At 41.5% G+C, this 17,135-nt stretch overlaps 1 protein-coding gene across 4 annotated transcripts in view; it reads left to right on the top strand.

The window, feature by feature from the left end:
* LOC133642837 (zinc finger CCCH domain-containing protein 7B-like) overlaps window positions 1–17,135 on the top strand; it is a 50,355-nt gene that overhangs the window by 12,849 nt on the left and 20,371 nt on the right. For 3 of the 4 annotated variants that reach the window (XM_062037247.1, XM_062037245.1, XM_062037248.1), the window contains 8 exons: window positions 3,901–4,354; window positions 6,696–6,757; window positions 6,838–6,925; window positions 7,024–7,185; window positions 9,097–9,314; window positions 10,503–10,603; window positions 13,077–13,258; window positions 14,620–14,696. In XM_062037247.1, coding sequence (XP_061893231.1) covers window positions 3,901–4,354; window positions 6,696–6,757; window positions 6,838–6,925; window positions 7,024–7,185; window positions 9,097–9,314; window positions 10,503–10,603; window positions 13,077–13,258; window positions 14,620–14,696 — 1,344 coding nt within the window. The remainder of the gene's footprint in view (window positions 1–3,900; window positions 4,355–6,695; window positions 6,758–6,837; window positions 6,926–7,023; window positions 7,186–9,096; window positions 9,315–10,502; window positions 10,604–13,076; window positions 13,259–14,619; window positions 14,697–17,135) is intronic. The other variant, XM_062037246.1, reaches the window with a different exon arrangement.

Below are 17,135 nucleotides of genomic sequence, written 5' to 3'. Positions count from 1 at the left end.
GTAAACATGGATGTACTGGCTATGACAAGACCACTCTCCACTCATAAGAAGCATGCCTCAGGTAAACATGGATGTACTGGCTATGACAAGACCACTATCCACTCATAAGAAGCATGTTCAGGTAAACATGGATGTACTGGCTATGACAAGACCACTCTCCACTCATAAGAAGCCACGCTGCAACATAAACATGCAAGGCTGTCCTTCAGACACCCCACATTCACTCATAAGAAGCCACAGCTTCACGTGGCGAACTTCGGACCCTCAAGGCTGAGATTGGTCGGTTGTTCGTAGGTTTATTACAAACCCCACAAGCAGTGAAGTTGTCACGTTGTGTAAATGGTAAATAAAAAGAAAATACAACTAATCATTTTCAACTTATATTTAATTGAATAGACTGCAAAGACAAGATATTTCATGTTCACACTGAGAAACTTTGTTATTTTTTGCAAATATTAGCTCAAAAGTGTGAGAGTCCAGTCCATAGTGTATATAACATAATAGTGTGAGAGTCCAGTCCATAGTGGATCTAACATAATAGTGTGAGAGTCCAGTCCATAGTGGATCTAACATAATAGTGAGAGTCCAGTCCATAGTGGATCTAACATAATAGTGTGAGAGTCCAGTCCATAGTGGATCTAACATAATAGTGTGAGAGTCCAGTCCATAGTGGATCTAACATAATAGTGTGAGAGTCCAGTCCATAGTGGATCTAACATAATAGTGTGAGAGTCCAGTCCATAGTGGATCTAACTTAATAGTGTGAGAGTCCAGTCCATAGTGGATCTAACATAATAGTGTGAGAGTCCAGTCCATAGTGGATCTAACATAATAGTGTGAGAGTCCAGTCCATAGTGGATCTAACATAATAGTGTGAGAGTCCAGTCCATAGTGGATCTAACATAATAGTGAGAGTCCAGTCCATAGTGGATCTAACATAATAGTGTGAGAGTCCAGTCCATAGTGGATCTAACATAATAGTGTGAGAGTCCAGTCCATAGTGGATCTAACATAATAGCGTGAGAGTCCAGTCCATAGTGGATCTAACTTAATAGTGTGAGAGTCCAGTCCATAGTGGATCTAACATAATAGTGTGAGAGTCCAGTCCATAGTGGATCTAACATAATAGTGTGAGAGTCAGTCCATAGTGGATCTAACATAATAGTGTGAGAGTCCAGTCCATAGTGGATCTAACATAATAGTGAGAGTCCAGTCCATAGTGGATCTAACATAATAGTGTGAGAGTCCAGTCCATAGTGGATCTAACATAATAGTGTGAGAGTCCAGTCCATAGTGGATCTAATATAATAGTGTGAGGGTCCAGTCCATAGTGGATCTAACTTAATAGTGTGAGAGTCCAGTCCATAGTGGATCTAACATAATAGCGTGAGAGTCCAGTCCATAGTGGATCTAACTTAATAGTGTGAGAGTCCAGTCCATAGTGGATCTAACATAATAGTGTGAGAGTCCAGTCCATAGTGGATCTAACATAATAGTGTGAGAGTCCAGTCCATAGTGGATCTAACATAATAGCGTGAGAGTCCAGTCCATAGTGGATCTAACTTAATAGTGTGAGAGTCCAGTCCATAGTGGATCTAACATAATAGTGAGAGTCCAGTCCATAGTGGATCTAACATAATAGTGTGAGAGTCCAGTCCATAGTGGATCTAACATAATATTGTGAGAGTCCAGTCCATAGTGGATTTAACATAATAGTGTGAGAGTCCAGTCCATAGTGGATCTAACATAATAGTGAGAGTCCAGTCCATAGTGGATCTAACATAATAGTGTGAGAGTCCAGTCCATAGTGGATCTAACATAATAGTGTGAGAGTCCAGTCCATAGTGGATCTAATATAATAGTGTGAGAGTCCAGTCCATAGTGGATCTAACTTAATAGTGTGAGAGTCCAGTCCATAGTGGATCTAACATAATAGTGTGAGAGTCCAGTCCATAGTGGATCTAACATAATAGTGAGAGTCCAGTCCATAGTGGATCTAACATAATAGTGTGAGAGTCCAGTCCATAGTGGATCTAACATAATAGTGAGAGTCCAGTCCATAGTGGATCTAACATAATAGTGTGAGAGTCCAGTCCATAGTGGATCTAACTTAATAGTGTGAGAGTCCAGTCCATAGTGGATCTAACATAATAGTGTGAGAGTCCAGTCCATAGTGGATCTAACATAATAGTGTGAGAGTCCAGTCCATAGTGGATCTAACATAATAGTGTGAGAGTCCAGTCCATAGTGGATCTAACATAATAGTGAGAGTCCAGTCCATAGTGGATCTAACATAATAGTGAGAGTCCAGTCCCATAGTGAAGTGAAGCTTTCAGGAAATGTCAGAAATGAGATAAGGAAGAAGTCATTACAGTTTTAGAGGCGTTCAGGATTCTTTAGTGTTTGGGAGATTGGGCACAGGGAAAGGTCTGCTGTCTGAGTGCTTTTCTATTTTTGCTTTTAATGTTTGACTAAATTGAAAATATCCAAATGGCTTCCGTGTTAGGCCTGTGACTCTTTGGGCACCATTCCATTGGATTCTTGGCTGGATCCATTCAATTCAGAATCCATTTAAATAACGTTGGATGCCAGTTCTATGATGAACTACATTCCTCCATGAAATAGATAACATCTCTGATACATTTCTATATTACTAAAAAGAAAACTGCTTTTGTTGAATACAATTCTACCAAATTCTTGAATCAAGTCAAATACAAAGAAGGCAACAAGAGAAGTATCTTGTGTACAGCAGATATAGATCATCTACATCTTCAGTATGATTTGTCTGAGTGGATGGACAGGACAGATATCAACCAAAACAAAAAAATGGATTAAGAATTGTTACAAACAAGAATCGCGATTAATCTGAAAATTTGACACCTCTATTCCTCATCCTATTGTTTTGTTTTTAACCACAACTCTGATCATTTTTATGTATATATGTATAATTATGAATATCCATCCATCCATTTTCTACCGCTTGTCCCTTTTGGGGTCGCGGGGGGTGCTGGAGCCTATCTCAGCTGCATTCGGGCGGAAGGCGGGGTACACCCTGGACAAGTCGCCACCTCATCACAGAGATCACAGATAGACAACATTCACACACTAGGGACCATTTAGTGTTGCCAATCAACCTATCCCCAGGTGCATGTCTTTGGAGGTGGGAGGGGCCTATCCCCAGGTGCATGTCTTTGGAGGTGGGAGGGGCCTATCCTCAGGTGCATGTCTTTGGAGGTGGGAGGGGCCTATCCCCAGGTGCATGTCTTTGGAGGTGGGAGGGGCCTATCCCCAGGTGCATGTCTTTGGAGGTGGGAGGGGCCTATCCTCAGGTGCATGTCTTTGGAGGTGGGAGGGGCCTATCCCCAGGTGCATGTCTTTGGAGGTGGGAGGGGCCTATCCCCAGGTGCATGTCTTTGGAGGTGGGAGGGGCCTATCCTCAGGTGCATGTCTTTGGAGGTGGGAGGGGCCTATCCCCAGGTGCATGTCTTTGGAGGTGGGAGGGGCCTATCCCCAGGTGCATGTCTTTGGAGGTGGGAGGGGCCTATCCCCAGGTGCATGTCTTTGGAGGTGGGAGGAAGCCGGAGTAGAACCCACACAGTCACGGGGAGAACATGCAAACTCCACACAGCCCGGGATTGAACTCAGGACTACTCAAATATTCAATTTAAATATATATATATATTTAAATACTCTATATAAAAGTACAAGAAATACCAAGAAAAGACATCTAAATCAACCACAGATAATGTTGTAACTATTACATAATAACTGAATTGGAACCTCAATAATGCTTGTTAATAACATCAAAAACAAGTGTGTGTGTGTGTGTGTGTGTGTGTGTGTGTGTGTGTGTGTGTGTGTGTGTGTGTGTGTGTGTGTGTGTGTGTGTGTGTGTCCTAGATGGCCGTTCTAGAAGGAGCGTCCCCTGCCAGCAGAGAAAGCCCCTTGGTGCTGCCCGCTCCCACGCCTCATCTCCCTCCAGCCTTCTTCAGCTCAGGCTCCAATTCACCCGGTGCTCACAAGTTGCTGGACGCCCTGGATGACCTCTGCCCTCCCCCGGGTGGGTGTGGCGGTGCTCCGAGCCTGAATTCCAAAGCGCTGCACTCGCTGGGCGACGACTCCAACCTTCCCCGGTGTGCCCATCCGTCCAGAACGGACCCGGAGGAGCGAGAGAAGTCGCTCGACGATTTGCTCAGCGAGCTTCACCCTGTGGGCGTCACTTCTGCTTCTGGTGTGGACCTGCTGGACTCCCTTGACTCCCTGGATTTGTTTCCCTCGGTGAAAGATGGTCCTTTGCCCGCCCTCCCCCAGGTGGGAGCAGGCCTGGACCAGCTCTGCAACTTCAGCTCCTCTGGTAATTACAACTTGTCACTCTTTCCCGTAAATAGCACTGCTATCTATGTGGGGAGGGGCTACATTATGTCGTCGTCTCATTTGCACAATTGCCCGTGACGCATGTGCATGTAATTGTAAGGGCCCTTGTAGGAGAGAGGAATGACAAAGCGACAAAAAGTGAGTAAAAAACCATGACAAGTTGTATGTTTAGAAGTAGAAAAGAACTTTCTTCTGTTGCTTGTTTTTGAAAATATCCCAAACAAGTGTTTGAGTGTTTGTTTAGACCAGCCAGACAGCTTGTCACTGGATCACTTTCACATTGTTTAGACCAGCCAGACAGCTTGTCACTGGATCACTTTCACATTGTTTAGACCAGCCAGACAGCTTGTCACTGGATCACTTTCACATTGTTTAGACCAGCCAGACAGCTTGTCACTGGATCACTTTCACATTGTTTAGACCAGCCAGACAGCTTGTCACTGGATCACTTTCACATTGTTTAGACCAGCCAGACAGCTTGTCACTGGATCACTTTCACATTGTTTAGACCAGCCAGACAGCTTGTCACTGGATCACTTTCACATTGTTTAGACCAGCCAGACAGCTTGTCACTGGATCACTTTCACATTGTTTAGACCAGCCAGACAGCTTGTCACTGGATCACTTTCACATTGTTTAGACCAGCCAGACAGCTTGTCACTGGATCACTTTCACATTGTTTAGACCAGCCAGACAGCTTGTCACTGGATCACTTTCACATTGTTTAGACCAGCCAGACAACTTGTCACTGGATCACTTTCACATTGTTTAGACCAGCCAGACAACTTGTCACTGGATCACTTTCACATTGTTTAGACCAGCCAGACAACTTGTCACTGGATCACTTTCACATTGTTTAGACCAGCCAGACAGCTTGTCACTGGATCACTTTCACATTGTTTAGACCAGCCAGACAGCTTGTCACTGGATCACTTTCACATTGTTTAGACCAGCCAGACAACTTGTCGCTGGAGCACTTTCACATTGTTTAGACCAGCCAGACAGCTTGTCGCTGGAGCACTTTCACATTGTTTAGACCAGCCAGACAGCTTCCCCTCAGCCAGACAGCTTCCCCTCAGTCCTGAAAGGTTTGTTTTGTTGCAAGTCACTCTTGGAGTATCGAGAGGGGCCTGAACACTGACTAAATATAGCCACAAAGTTGATAAGTTGGCAGAACTGATCCCTCCTGCTCCATCTTCTTATGCTCTGGCAGAGCATATGGTGTCTTAAGACATTTACTACACAACATTCCACCTTCATTATTCATTCATTATGTGTTATGAACAGGTAGCACCAAACATTTGTTGCTATTTATTATGTTATTGGCTGTGTATATCTGGATCATTTTTATATAAAATATCATATTTTCTGGACTAAAGAGCACACCGGTATATAAGCCGCAAAGTATAAGTAAAAAGTATACATACAGCAATGTTAATATTTGCTTCCTTGGCAAGTTGACCTGCAATAAGGCGCTTTTGGTAGCCATCCACAAGCTTCTGCTTGACCACTTGACCACTAAATTGCTGCAGTTCAGCTAAATGTGTTGCTTTTCTGACATGGACTTGTTTCTTCAGCATTGTCCACACCTTTAAGTCAGGACTTTGGGAAGGCCATTCTAAAACCTTCATTCTAGCCTGATTTAGCCATTCCTTGACCACTTTTGAGGTGTGTTTGGGGTCATTGTCCTGTTGGAACACCCAACTGTGCCCAAGACCCAACCTCCGGGCTGAGGATTTTAGCTTGTCCTGAACAATTTGGAGCTAATCCAAATACTACCACCACCATGCTTGACGGTAGGAATGGTGTTCCTGGGATTAAAGGCCTCAGCTTTTCTCCTCCAAACATATTGCTGGGTATTGTGGCCAAGCAGTTCCATTTTTGTTTCAAAACATTGCTGTATGTATACTTTTGACCCAGCACATTTGCTCACATTGTCAGTAGACTCATAATAAATTCATAAAAGAAGCAAACTTCATGAATGTTTTTTGTGACCAACAAGTATGTGCTCCAATCACTACATCACAAAAATATAAGAAATGATTGTAAAGTCAAGACAGCCATGACATGATGTTCTTTACAAGTGGATGTACACTTTTAACCACCACTGTATATAATAAAGCCAGAAATACTTCTATTTCCATTCTAAAAGTGATGTATTCATATTTTGTGCAATATTTCATACGTAGATACATTAATGTTGGCTTTTTTTGGTCCAATTTTCCATGTGTAAATACATGTTGTTGCTAACTACTTGTGTAATAGGACCTTACAGTATTCTGTTGAGTAAACACCTAATGTGTTCTCCCTGTGCTCTTCAGCCCTCCCAAGCTCTCACGGCGTGCTTCCTCCCATCAAGCCACCCCTGAGGAGCAAGAAGAGAGTAAGCCTTGTTTAACTGCAACCAGTTGTGTTTGCGTCTGCTTTGTAAGGATTGAATCAGACTTTTTCCTGCCGTCAAAGCAGAGCAGTACGTGTTTTTCACTCTGCAACCCTCTGGCAGCCACGCATGAGTTCATGCAGGCCTGCTCGGCCTGCTTCCCTCGCCTAGGTGGGTACACCTCCACACGCCGCACGTTGCCAATGTCCATCTTGGCCCAGTGTGCGTGTGCAAAACCAACCTTAGCCAGCACAATTCACTGTTTTCAGGTCAAGGGATATTCACCTTTGTCCACAAGGCCGACCTGGTCCACAGTTGTGAGCGAGACATTCTCTTGTGCAGACGAAAGGCGGCTTTGCCCACGGACTGGACCAGAGTGCGACAGCCGCCGACGTGGACCTCCTTCACAGCGCCCTTTGTTCTTTGCAGAGGTAATAATGCTTAGAGAAGAAGTAATATCATACCGCTACTAGTATAGTATTGCGGTACTAATGAATGAAAAAGGGCACTATACTCTGCTTGAAAAGTACCAGTTCCCTTTTTTTTTATAACGGGCATGACGGCGCAACGTTACTTTGCTGGTTTTACGAGCAGAGGAGCATGTTGGGCAGCGCACACACACAGAGTACTTACAAGCAGACACAGTGTGTAGACAGAAAAGGGAGAATGGACGCATTTTGGTGTAAAAAGTAAAGATAAAGGTGAAGTTCTAACACTGAAACACCCTCAGGAAGAGCTGCTTTAACACACTTTAAGCTAACATCCATCCACAGCGTTTTAGCTACTTCTAAATCACTAATCCTCGTCTCCGTGGCGACAAATAAAGTACGTTTCTTACAAGTACCATTATCACTGGAGGACAAGGAATAGCTAAACGTGCTTCACTACACACCGTAGGAGGATACAATAGCTCACCGGCATCAAAATGTAAACAAATGCCGTGGGTGGATCTACACCTGACATCCACTGTAATGATACCAAGTACAGTAGCGTATCTAGTTGATACTACTATGATTACATCGATATTTTTTATAAAGTCAGTAAATATGTCCCTGGACACATGAGGACTTTGAATATGACCAATGTATGATCCTGTAACTACTTGGTATCACATCCATGCCTAAATGATCCAAAACTAATGTAAAGTATAAGAAGAATAAGTGAGTATTACATTTGAACAGAAGTGTAGATAGAACATGTTAAAACAGAAAGTAATCAGATCAATCCATTTTCTACTGCTTGTCCCTCAAAATGTTTACAAAATAAAAGAATGGGAATCTTACTTACTGCATATGTTGGCGGACAAACTAGGAGCCTTTGTAACCCGTTTGCTTACTTACTACTAAACAAAACATTGTTTACTATCTTATTTACTGTTCTTTTATTGCAATAATCAACCAAGCAATCAAAGATTATTTATACAGTTTTGCCCTTAAATCACAAATGTCTCAAAGGGCTGCACAAACCACAACGACATCCTTTGATCTGATCCCAAGAACTCAGCCCAATGGGAACAATGTGAAACCTTGGAAGGGACCACAGTATGGGGCCCCCCAGCTGACGAGTGGAAACATGTTTCTTGTATCTTAGGATTTGCTGTTAAAACAAAGACAATAATGACAATTTATTGTGGTCCCCTTGATTTAAAAAGTATTGAAATATATTTTGGTATCAGGACAACCCCTGGGCACACACACACAGAGATCCCTTTGGTGCCCTCACAAACGATCAGAAACCACAGACATCCTTAAATTTGACCACCAAATTGCTAAAATATTTATTTTATTTCTCTTTATTTTATTTTATTATATATATTTTTTTACAATTGTATTATTTATTTAATTGTATTATTATGTTGTTGTTATTATTATATTTATTGAATTTTTAATTTGTATTACTTACTTTATTTGTAACATTTATGTGAATAAACATCCCCAAAAGAGCAGACAACAGGGGAAATGGGTGTGTGTGCGCTCTTGGAAGAGACGCCGCTGAACGAGAGGTAGTGTCTTTTCCTCCGCTGTGATATGAGTCCAGAAAAGTCCCTTCTCATCACCATGAAAAAGTTGCTTTGTCAGTCTCTTCAATGCGAGCAAGCACAAAATGGCTGCCAGCGGGACACAAAGAGTGAAAGAAACATTCCTACATGGAGGCATATTTGGCGTGGTCTAATAGTTCGTAAATTGAAAAGTTTGCAAAGAGATTTGTATATGGAGGTTTCACTGGACTGCATTTCAACATTTAGGCCACTTCGTCCTCTTTCCTTGTCTTTTTACAAAATGACTCTGATCAATTCAAATCGGCCTTCACTTTTTTGTGTTTTTGTCACATTTCATTTGTAGAGCTGCTGAAGTCCGGCGACATAGGCCTGTGCAAGTTTGGTGAAAAGTGCACCTTCGCCTTCAACCAACTGGAAATTGAGGTGTGGACAGAGGAGAGGAAGGGCACGCTGGATAGAAACCTGCTCTTTGGACCATCCCAGACCCTCAGGATGGACCCTGCCAGCAGCATCCTTCACCTCATGCAGGAGCACAAGGGCATGTTCCTGTTCCTCTGCCAGGTCACTAGGAGGACACTTTTGTCAAGGAGATGCATCCATAGGAAGTACACTATATTGACAAAAGTATTTGGACACCTGCCTTGACTCACATATGAACTAGAAGTGCCATCCCATTCCTAACCCATAGGGTTCAATATGACCTTTTGCAGCTATTACAGCTTCAACTCTTCTGGGAAGGCTGTCCACAAGGTTGCCGAGTGTGTTCACAGCAATTTTCCACCATTCTTCCAAAAGCGCATTGGTGAGGTCACACACTGATGTTGGTGGAGAAGGCCTGGCTCTCAGTCTCCCTTCTAATTCATCCCAAAGGTGTTCTATCGGGTTCAGGTCAGGACTCTGTGCAGGCCAGTCAAGTTCATCCACACCAGACTCTGTCATTCATGGAATTGTCCAAAATGTTTTGGTATCCTGGAGCATTCAAAATTCCTTTCTCTGGAACTAAGGGGCCAAGCCCAACTCCTGAAAAACAACCCCACACCATAATTCCTCCACCACCAAATTTCACACTCGGCACAATGCAGTCCGAAATGTAGCATTCTCCTGGCAACCTCCAAACCCAGACGGGTCCATCAGATTGCCAGATGGAAAAGTGTGATTCATCAGTCCAGAGAAGGTGTCTCCACTGCTCTAGAGTCCAGTGGTGATGTCCTTTACACCACTGCATCCCATGCTTTGCATTGGACTTGCTGATGTATGGCTTAGATGCTGCTGTTCATTCCATGAAGCTCTCTGCGTACTGCACGTGGGCTAATTGGAAGGTGACATGAAGTTAGGAGCTCTGTAGCAAGTGACTGTGCAGAAAGTCTTTACACTATGCTGACCTCTCTGTCAGTTTACCTGGCCTACCACTTGGTGGCTGACTTGCTGTTGTTCCCAAACTCTTCACTTTTCTTACAATAAAGCCGACAGTTGACTTTGGAATATTTAGGAGCGAGGACATTTCAGGACTGGATTTGTTGCACAGGTGGCATCCTATGACAGTTCCATGCTGGAAATCACTGAGAGCGGCCCATTCTTTCACACATGTTTGTAGAAACAGTCTCCATGCCTAAGTGCTTGATTGGATACACCTGTGATTAGTGATTCTCATCATTTGGATGGGTGGACACCATACTTTTGGCAATATAGTGTATGTGATCATCGGGATGACTTCCTTTAATTGGATGCTTTTCTTGTGTGTGTCTTCAGGAATGTTATGACAGTAAACCTCGGATCATCAGTACACGCTGCAGAGAAAAGCCCACCCTGTGCTCCCACATGGAAGCCCACCACTCTTTTGATGCCAACAAGTGAGCGAGCCACACACCTGTCATTGTGCACCTCATTCAGTTTCAGTGGAGCATGCATACCATACACAGTTCAGTTCAGTGGAGCATGCATACCATACACAGTTCAGTTTCAGTGGAGCATGCATACCATACACAGTTCAGTTTCAGTGGAGCATGCATACCATACACAGTTCAGTTTCAGTGGAGCATGCATACCATACACAGTTCAGTTCAGTGGAGCATGCATACCATACACAGTTCAGTTTCAGTGGAGCATGCATACCATACACAGTTCAGTTTCAGTGGAGCATGCATACCATACACAGTTCAGTTCAGTGGAGCATGCATACCATACACAGTTCAGTTCAGTGGAGCATGCATACCATACACAGTTCAGTTCAGTGGAGCATGCATACCATACACAGTTCAGTTCAGTGGAGCATGCATACCATACACAGTTCAGTTCAGTGGAGCATGCATACCATACACAGTTCAGTTCAGTGGAGCATGCATACCATACACAGTTCAGTTCAGTGGAGCATGCATACCATACACAGTTCAGTTCAGTGGAGCATGCATACCATACACAGTTCAGTTTCAGTGGAGCATGCATACCATACACAGTTCAGTTCAGTGGAGCATGCATACCATACACAGTTCAGTTTCAGTGGAGCATGCATACCATACACAGTTCAGTTTCAGTGGAGCATGCATACCATACACAGTTCAGTTTCAGTGGAGCATGCATACCATACACAGTTCAGTTTCAGTGGAGCATGCATACCATACACAGTTCAGTTTCAGTGGAGCATGCATACCATACACAGTTCAGTTTCAGTGGAGCATGCATACCATACACAGTTCAGTTTCAGTGGAGCATGCATACCATACACAGTTCAGTTCAGTGGAGCATGCATACCATACACAGTTCAGTTCAGTGGAGCATGCATACCATACACAGTTCAGTTTCAGTGGAGCATGCATACCATACACAGTTCAGTTTCAGTGGAGCATGCATACCATACACAGTTCAGTTTCAGTGGAGCATGCATACCATACACAGTTCAGTTTCAGTGGAGCATGCATACCATACACAGTTCAGTTTCAGTGGAGCATGCATACCATACACAGTTCAGTTTCAGTGGAGCATGCATACCATACACAGTTCAGTTTCAGTGGAGCATGCATACCATACACAGTTCAGTTCAGTGGAGCATGCATACCATACACAGTTCAGTTCAGTGGAGCATGCATACCATACACAGTTCAGTTTCAGTGGAGCATGCATACCATACACAGTTCAGTTTCAGTGGAGCATGCATACCATACACAGTTCAGTTTCAGTGGAGCATGCATACCATACACAGTTCAGTTCAGTGGAGCATGCATACCATACACAGTTCAGTTTCAGTGGAGCATGCATACCATACACAGTTCAGTTTCAGTGGAGCATGCATACCATACACAGTTCAGTTTCAGTGGAGCATGCATACCATACACAGTTCAGTTTCAGTGGAGCATGCATACCATACACAGTTCCACTTCTTTCATTACAGCACGTCAGAAAAGGAGTAGGAAGAAGCAGAGCTTATTTAATCCTACCCCTTTTCATACCATAGCAGTTTTATCCCATTTCCTTGTCCTCTGTAACACAACAGTGAACAAATAGATAATATACTATAGTAAGTAAACAAATATTAAATACATAAATAATCTCTCTCTCAAAGAAGAAGGTTGAAGATGTTGTTTACAATTGTTGTTGTGTGTACTTGTAGTTTGAACAGTCATATTAGTGCTTTCTTTCATTTCTTTACTTCATCCATTCCAGCATTTCCTTCCACATACTGATATACTAAAAGTCTTAAGTGTTGTACGTGCGTACAAATGTTTTAAATGACATTTTCCTCTAAGATTATATTTCTCCTCTTTAGTTGAGAAGAATTGTTGTACATTCTTGTAGTTTGCATCATGTTACATGTTTGCAAATGCACCAAGTCATTGAATTTCAATCATTGTGATTTAATAAATAAAGTGTTTATATGTTGTCTATATCCAACATGATGTATTATTATAACTCATCTTTTTTGTTACACAGTTAGTGAATGAAGTGTACTTTTGTAGTTATTTCCCATATTTATATTGATAAGTCAGATATTAACACTAGTGAGCAGTAAACAATATGAAGTCATTTTTGGTCTAGAACATGTTTTGTTTTATTCATTATTGACGTGTTTCTTGCTACTTTATGTTGGATATTTTTATATGAGGTTTCCAGCTCATTTGATCATATATTATTACACTAAAAATGTGGTTTCTTTGACCCTTTCAATGTCTACTCCTTCTATTTGTATTTGTGTTGGACTTTCTCTTCTACTCTTACCAAATAGCATTATTTGACTTTTACTGACATTCAAAGTCTGGTTTTGTCAAAGTAATGTGTTCATTTCTTCTCTTTTTATTTGTATTATCTTCTGTGTGTTTGTCCCCATGTCAGGTGTTTAGCTTTTGTGGTAAGGACCACCAACGTCAACTACAGAAAAATACGTCCCCTGGGCGTGTTGGCCCACTTTGCATTGTGTCCCCAAGTCTTCCATTACGGCTGCCGGAGGGAGGACAGCTGCCAGTACGCTCACTCCCTCATAGAGCTCCAGACCTGGAGGGTGCAACAGGACACAGGTGCACACACACACACTTACCTGGAGGGTGCAACAGGACACAGGTGCACACACACACACTTACCTGGAGGGTGCAACAGGACACAGGTGCACACACACACACTTACCTGGAGGGTGCAACAGGACACAGGTGCACACACACACTTACCTGGAGGGTGCAACAGGACACAGGTGCACACACACACACTTACCTGGAGGGTGCAACAGGACACAGGTGCACACACACACTTACCTGGAGGGTGCAACAGGACACAGGTGCACACACACACTTACCTGGAGGGTGCAACAGGACACAGGTGCACACACACACTTACCTGGAGGGTGCAACAGGACACAGGTGCGCACACACACACTTACCTGGAGGGTGCAACAGGACACAGGTGCACACACACACTTACCTGGAGGGTGCAACAGGACACAGGTGCACACACACACTTACCTGGAGGGTGCAACAGGACACAGGTGCACACACACTTACCTGGAGGGTGCAACAGGACACAGGTGCACACACACACACTTACCTGGAGGGTGCAACAGGACACAGGTGCACACACACACACTTACCTGGAGGGTGCAACAGGACACAGGTGCACACACACACTTACCTGGAGGGTGCAACAGGACACAGGTGCACAAACACACTTACCTGGAGGGTGCAACAGGACACAGGTGCACACACACACACTTACCCCTTCATTTTGTTGGCTGACCCAGCTCTTCACTTAGAGCAAACTACCATTTGTGTAGTGGGAATGCCTTACTGTATGTGTGCAAGCTGCCCATACCTGTACGTGTGAGTGGAAGTGACATCTTTCAATGTCCATGGTGAGTGGAGTGTGTGGATGGTAGTTTGATTGTCCAAGGTGAGTTCCAGTCCTCACAGGAAGTTGATAGTGTTGTGGATGCTAGAGAGGCAGACAGGTGTGTTCCAGTCCTCACAGGAAGTTGATAGTGTTGTGGATGCTAGAGAGGCAGACAGGTGTGTACAGGTGTGTTCCAGTCCTCACAGGAAGTTGATAGTGTTGTGGATGCTAGAGAGGCAGACAGGTGTGTTCCAGTCCTCACAGGAAGTTGATAGTGTTGTGGATGCTAGAGAGGCAGACAGGTGTGTTCCAGTCCTCACAGAAAGTTGATAGTGTTGTGGATGCTAGAGAGGCAGACAGGTGTGCACAGGTGTGTTCCAGTCCTCACAGGAAGTTGATAGTGTTGTGGATGCTAGAGAGGCAGACAGGTGTGCACAGGTGTGTTCCAGTCCTCACAGGAAGTTCATAGTGTTGTGGATGCTAGAGAGGCAGACAGGTGTGTACAGGTGTGTTCCAGTCCTCACAGGAAGTTGATTGCTGTCCTTGTGCTTGTTTGCAGGTATGAGCCCTGATGAGATGGTGAAAGTATCAAGTAACTACCAGCAGCAGCAGCAAGAAGAGAAGACATTTAGTAGAGTAAGATTTGACTTTGGATGGCAATCATTTCAAGTTACTTTATATAACTCTTAAACACACCTGTCAATTACCACATGCTGTAGTTTAATTTATGATAGTTTGTCATTTACTGTAGTTTTATTTATGATAGATTGTCATATACTGTAGTTTTATTTATGATAGTTTATTTGTCACATACTGTAGTTTTATTTATGATAGTTTATTTGTCACATACTGTAGTTTTATTTATGATAGTTTATTTGTCATATACTGTAGTTTTATTTATGATAGTTTATTTGTCATATACTGTAGTTGTATTTGTCATGTTAGTTTATTTGTCACATACTGTAGTTTTATTTATGATAGTTTATTTGTCATATACTGTAGTTGTATTTGTCATGTTAGTTTATTTGTCATATACTGTAGTTGTATTTGTCATGTTAGTTTATTTGTCACATACTGTAGTTTTATTTATGATAGTTTATTTGTCACATACTGTAGTTTTGTCAGGAATTGAGGGTGATTGAGAAGTAACATGTTGTTAGAAGACGTATCAATAGGGACACAATGCTATTGTAAATATTGCAGTATTTTAGTTAGAAAATGCTCTCAATAATACTGTGGAATGTGACAATATCAGACCACAACTTCTTTGTAGTTTTATTTCTGGCGCTACAAAGTAGACTGGTCTGAGAAGTAAACCCAGAGCGAGCAGAGCTGGGAACATTTTAACTTTTTATCTCAAAATTAGGACTTTTTATTTCATAATGAAGACTTGTTGTCTCATAATTGACTTTGTATCTCATAATTATGACTTTGTATCCCATAATTGACTTTTTTATCACATAATTATGACTCATCTCATCATTTCAACTATCTCATAGACTTTTTATCACATAATTATGACTTATCTCATCATTGACTTTGTATCTCATCATTGACTTTTTATCTCATAATTATGACTCATCTCATCATTTCAACTATCTCATAGACTTTTTATCACATAATTATGACTTATCTCATCATTGACTTTGTATCTCATCATTGACTTTTTATCTCATAATTATGATTGATCTCATAATTTCAACTTTATCTCATAATTGACTTTTGATCTCATAGTTATGACTTTTTATCTCATAATTATAACTTTTTTCCTCATAATTATGACTATTTAATCTCATAATTATGATTTACGTCATAATTATGACTTATCTCATAATTATGACTTTCTTATCCCATAATTTTGACTTTATCTCATAATTATGACTTTGTAACACATAATTGACTTTTTCTCACATAACTGACTTTTTAGCTCATATTTATGATTTCTCTCATACTTTTGACTATCTTATTATTGAATTTTTATCTCATATTTTACTTTTTATGTCATAATTATGACTACCGGTAATCTTATAATTCTGACTATTTAATCTCATAACTTCGACTTGATTTCATACTTGACTTTTTATCCTATAATTTTGACTTTATCTAATTATGACTTTTTATTTCATAATTATGACTATTTAATCTCATAATTATGACTTTATATCTCATAATTAGGACTTTTCATTTCATAATTATGAATATCTCATATTTTTGACTTTTTGAGCAGACAAGCAGTTATTTTTCCTTTGGCATAAATCCATAATGGATCACATTCCTGCCACTTCATTTGACACAGTGTGGCTTTTGAAGCAAGCCTTTATTTTATTACAGTACCGGTACTACAATAATATCCTACCTTGGCTTTAATACTGTGACCATATTTCTTACAGTACTACAATAATATCCTACCTTGGCTTTAATACTGTGACCATATTTCTTACAGTACTACAATAATATCCTACCTTGGCTTTAATACTGTGACCATATTTCTTACAGTACTACAATAATATCCTACCTTGGCTTTAATACTGTGACCATATTTCTTACAGTACTACAATAATATCCTACCTTGGCTTTAATACTGTGACCATATTTCTTACAGTACTACAATAATATCCTACCTTGGCTTTAATACTGTGACCATATTTCTTACAGTACTACAATAATATCCTACCTTGGCTTTAATACTGTGACCATATTTCTTACAGTACTACAATAATATCCTACCTTGGCTTTAATACTGTGACCATATTTCTTACAGTACTACAATAATATCCTACCTTGGCTTTAATACTGTGACCATATTTCTTACAGTACTACAATAATATCATACCTTGGCTTTAATACTGAGACCATATTTCTTACAGTACTACAATAATATCCTACCTTGGCTTTAATACTGTGACCATATTTCTTACAGTACTACAATAATATCCTACCTTGGCTTTAATACTGTGACCATATTTCTTACAGTACTACAATAATATCCTACCTTGGCTTTAATACTGTGACCATATTTCTTACAGTACTACAATAATATCCTACCTTGGCTTTAATACTGTGACCATATTTCTT

This window comes from Entelurus aequoreus, linkage group LG25 (assembly GCF_033978785.1).
Source record: "Entelurus aequoreus isolate RoL-2023_Sb linkage group LG25, RoL_Eaeq_v1.1, whole genome shotgun sequence".
Lineage (NCBI taxonomy): Eukaryota > Metazoa > Chordata > Actinopteri > Syngnathiformes > Syngnathidae > Entelurus > Entelurus aequoreus.
The sequence above is the reverse complement of the archived record's forward strand: the minus strand, read 5'-3'. Positions and strand labels throughout refer to the sequence as shown.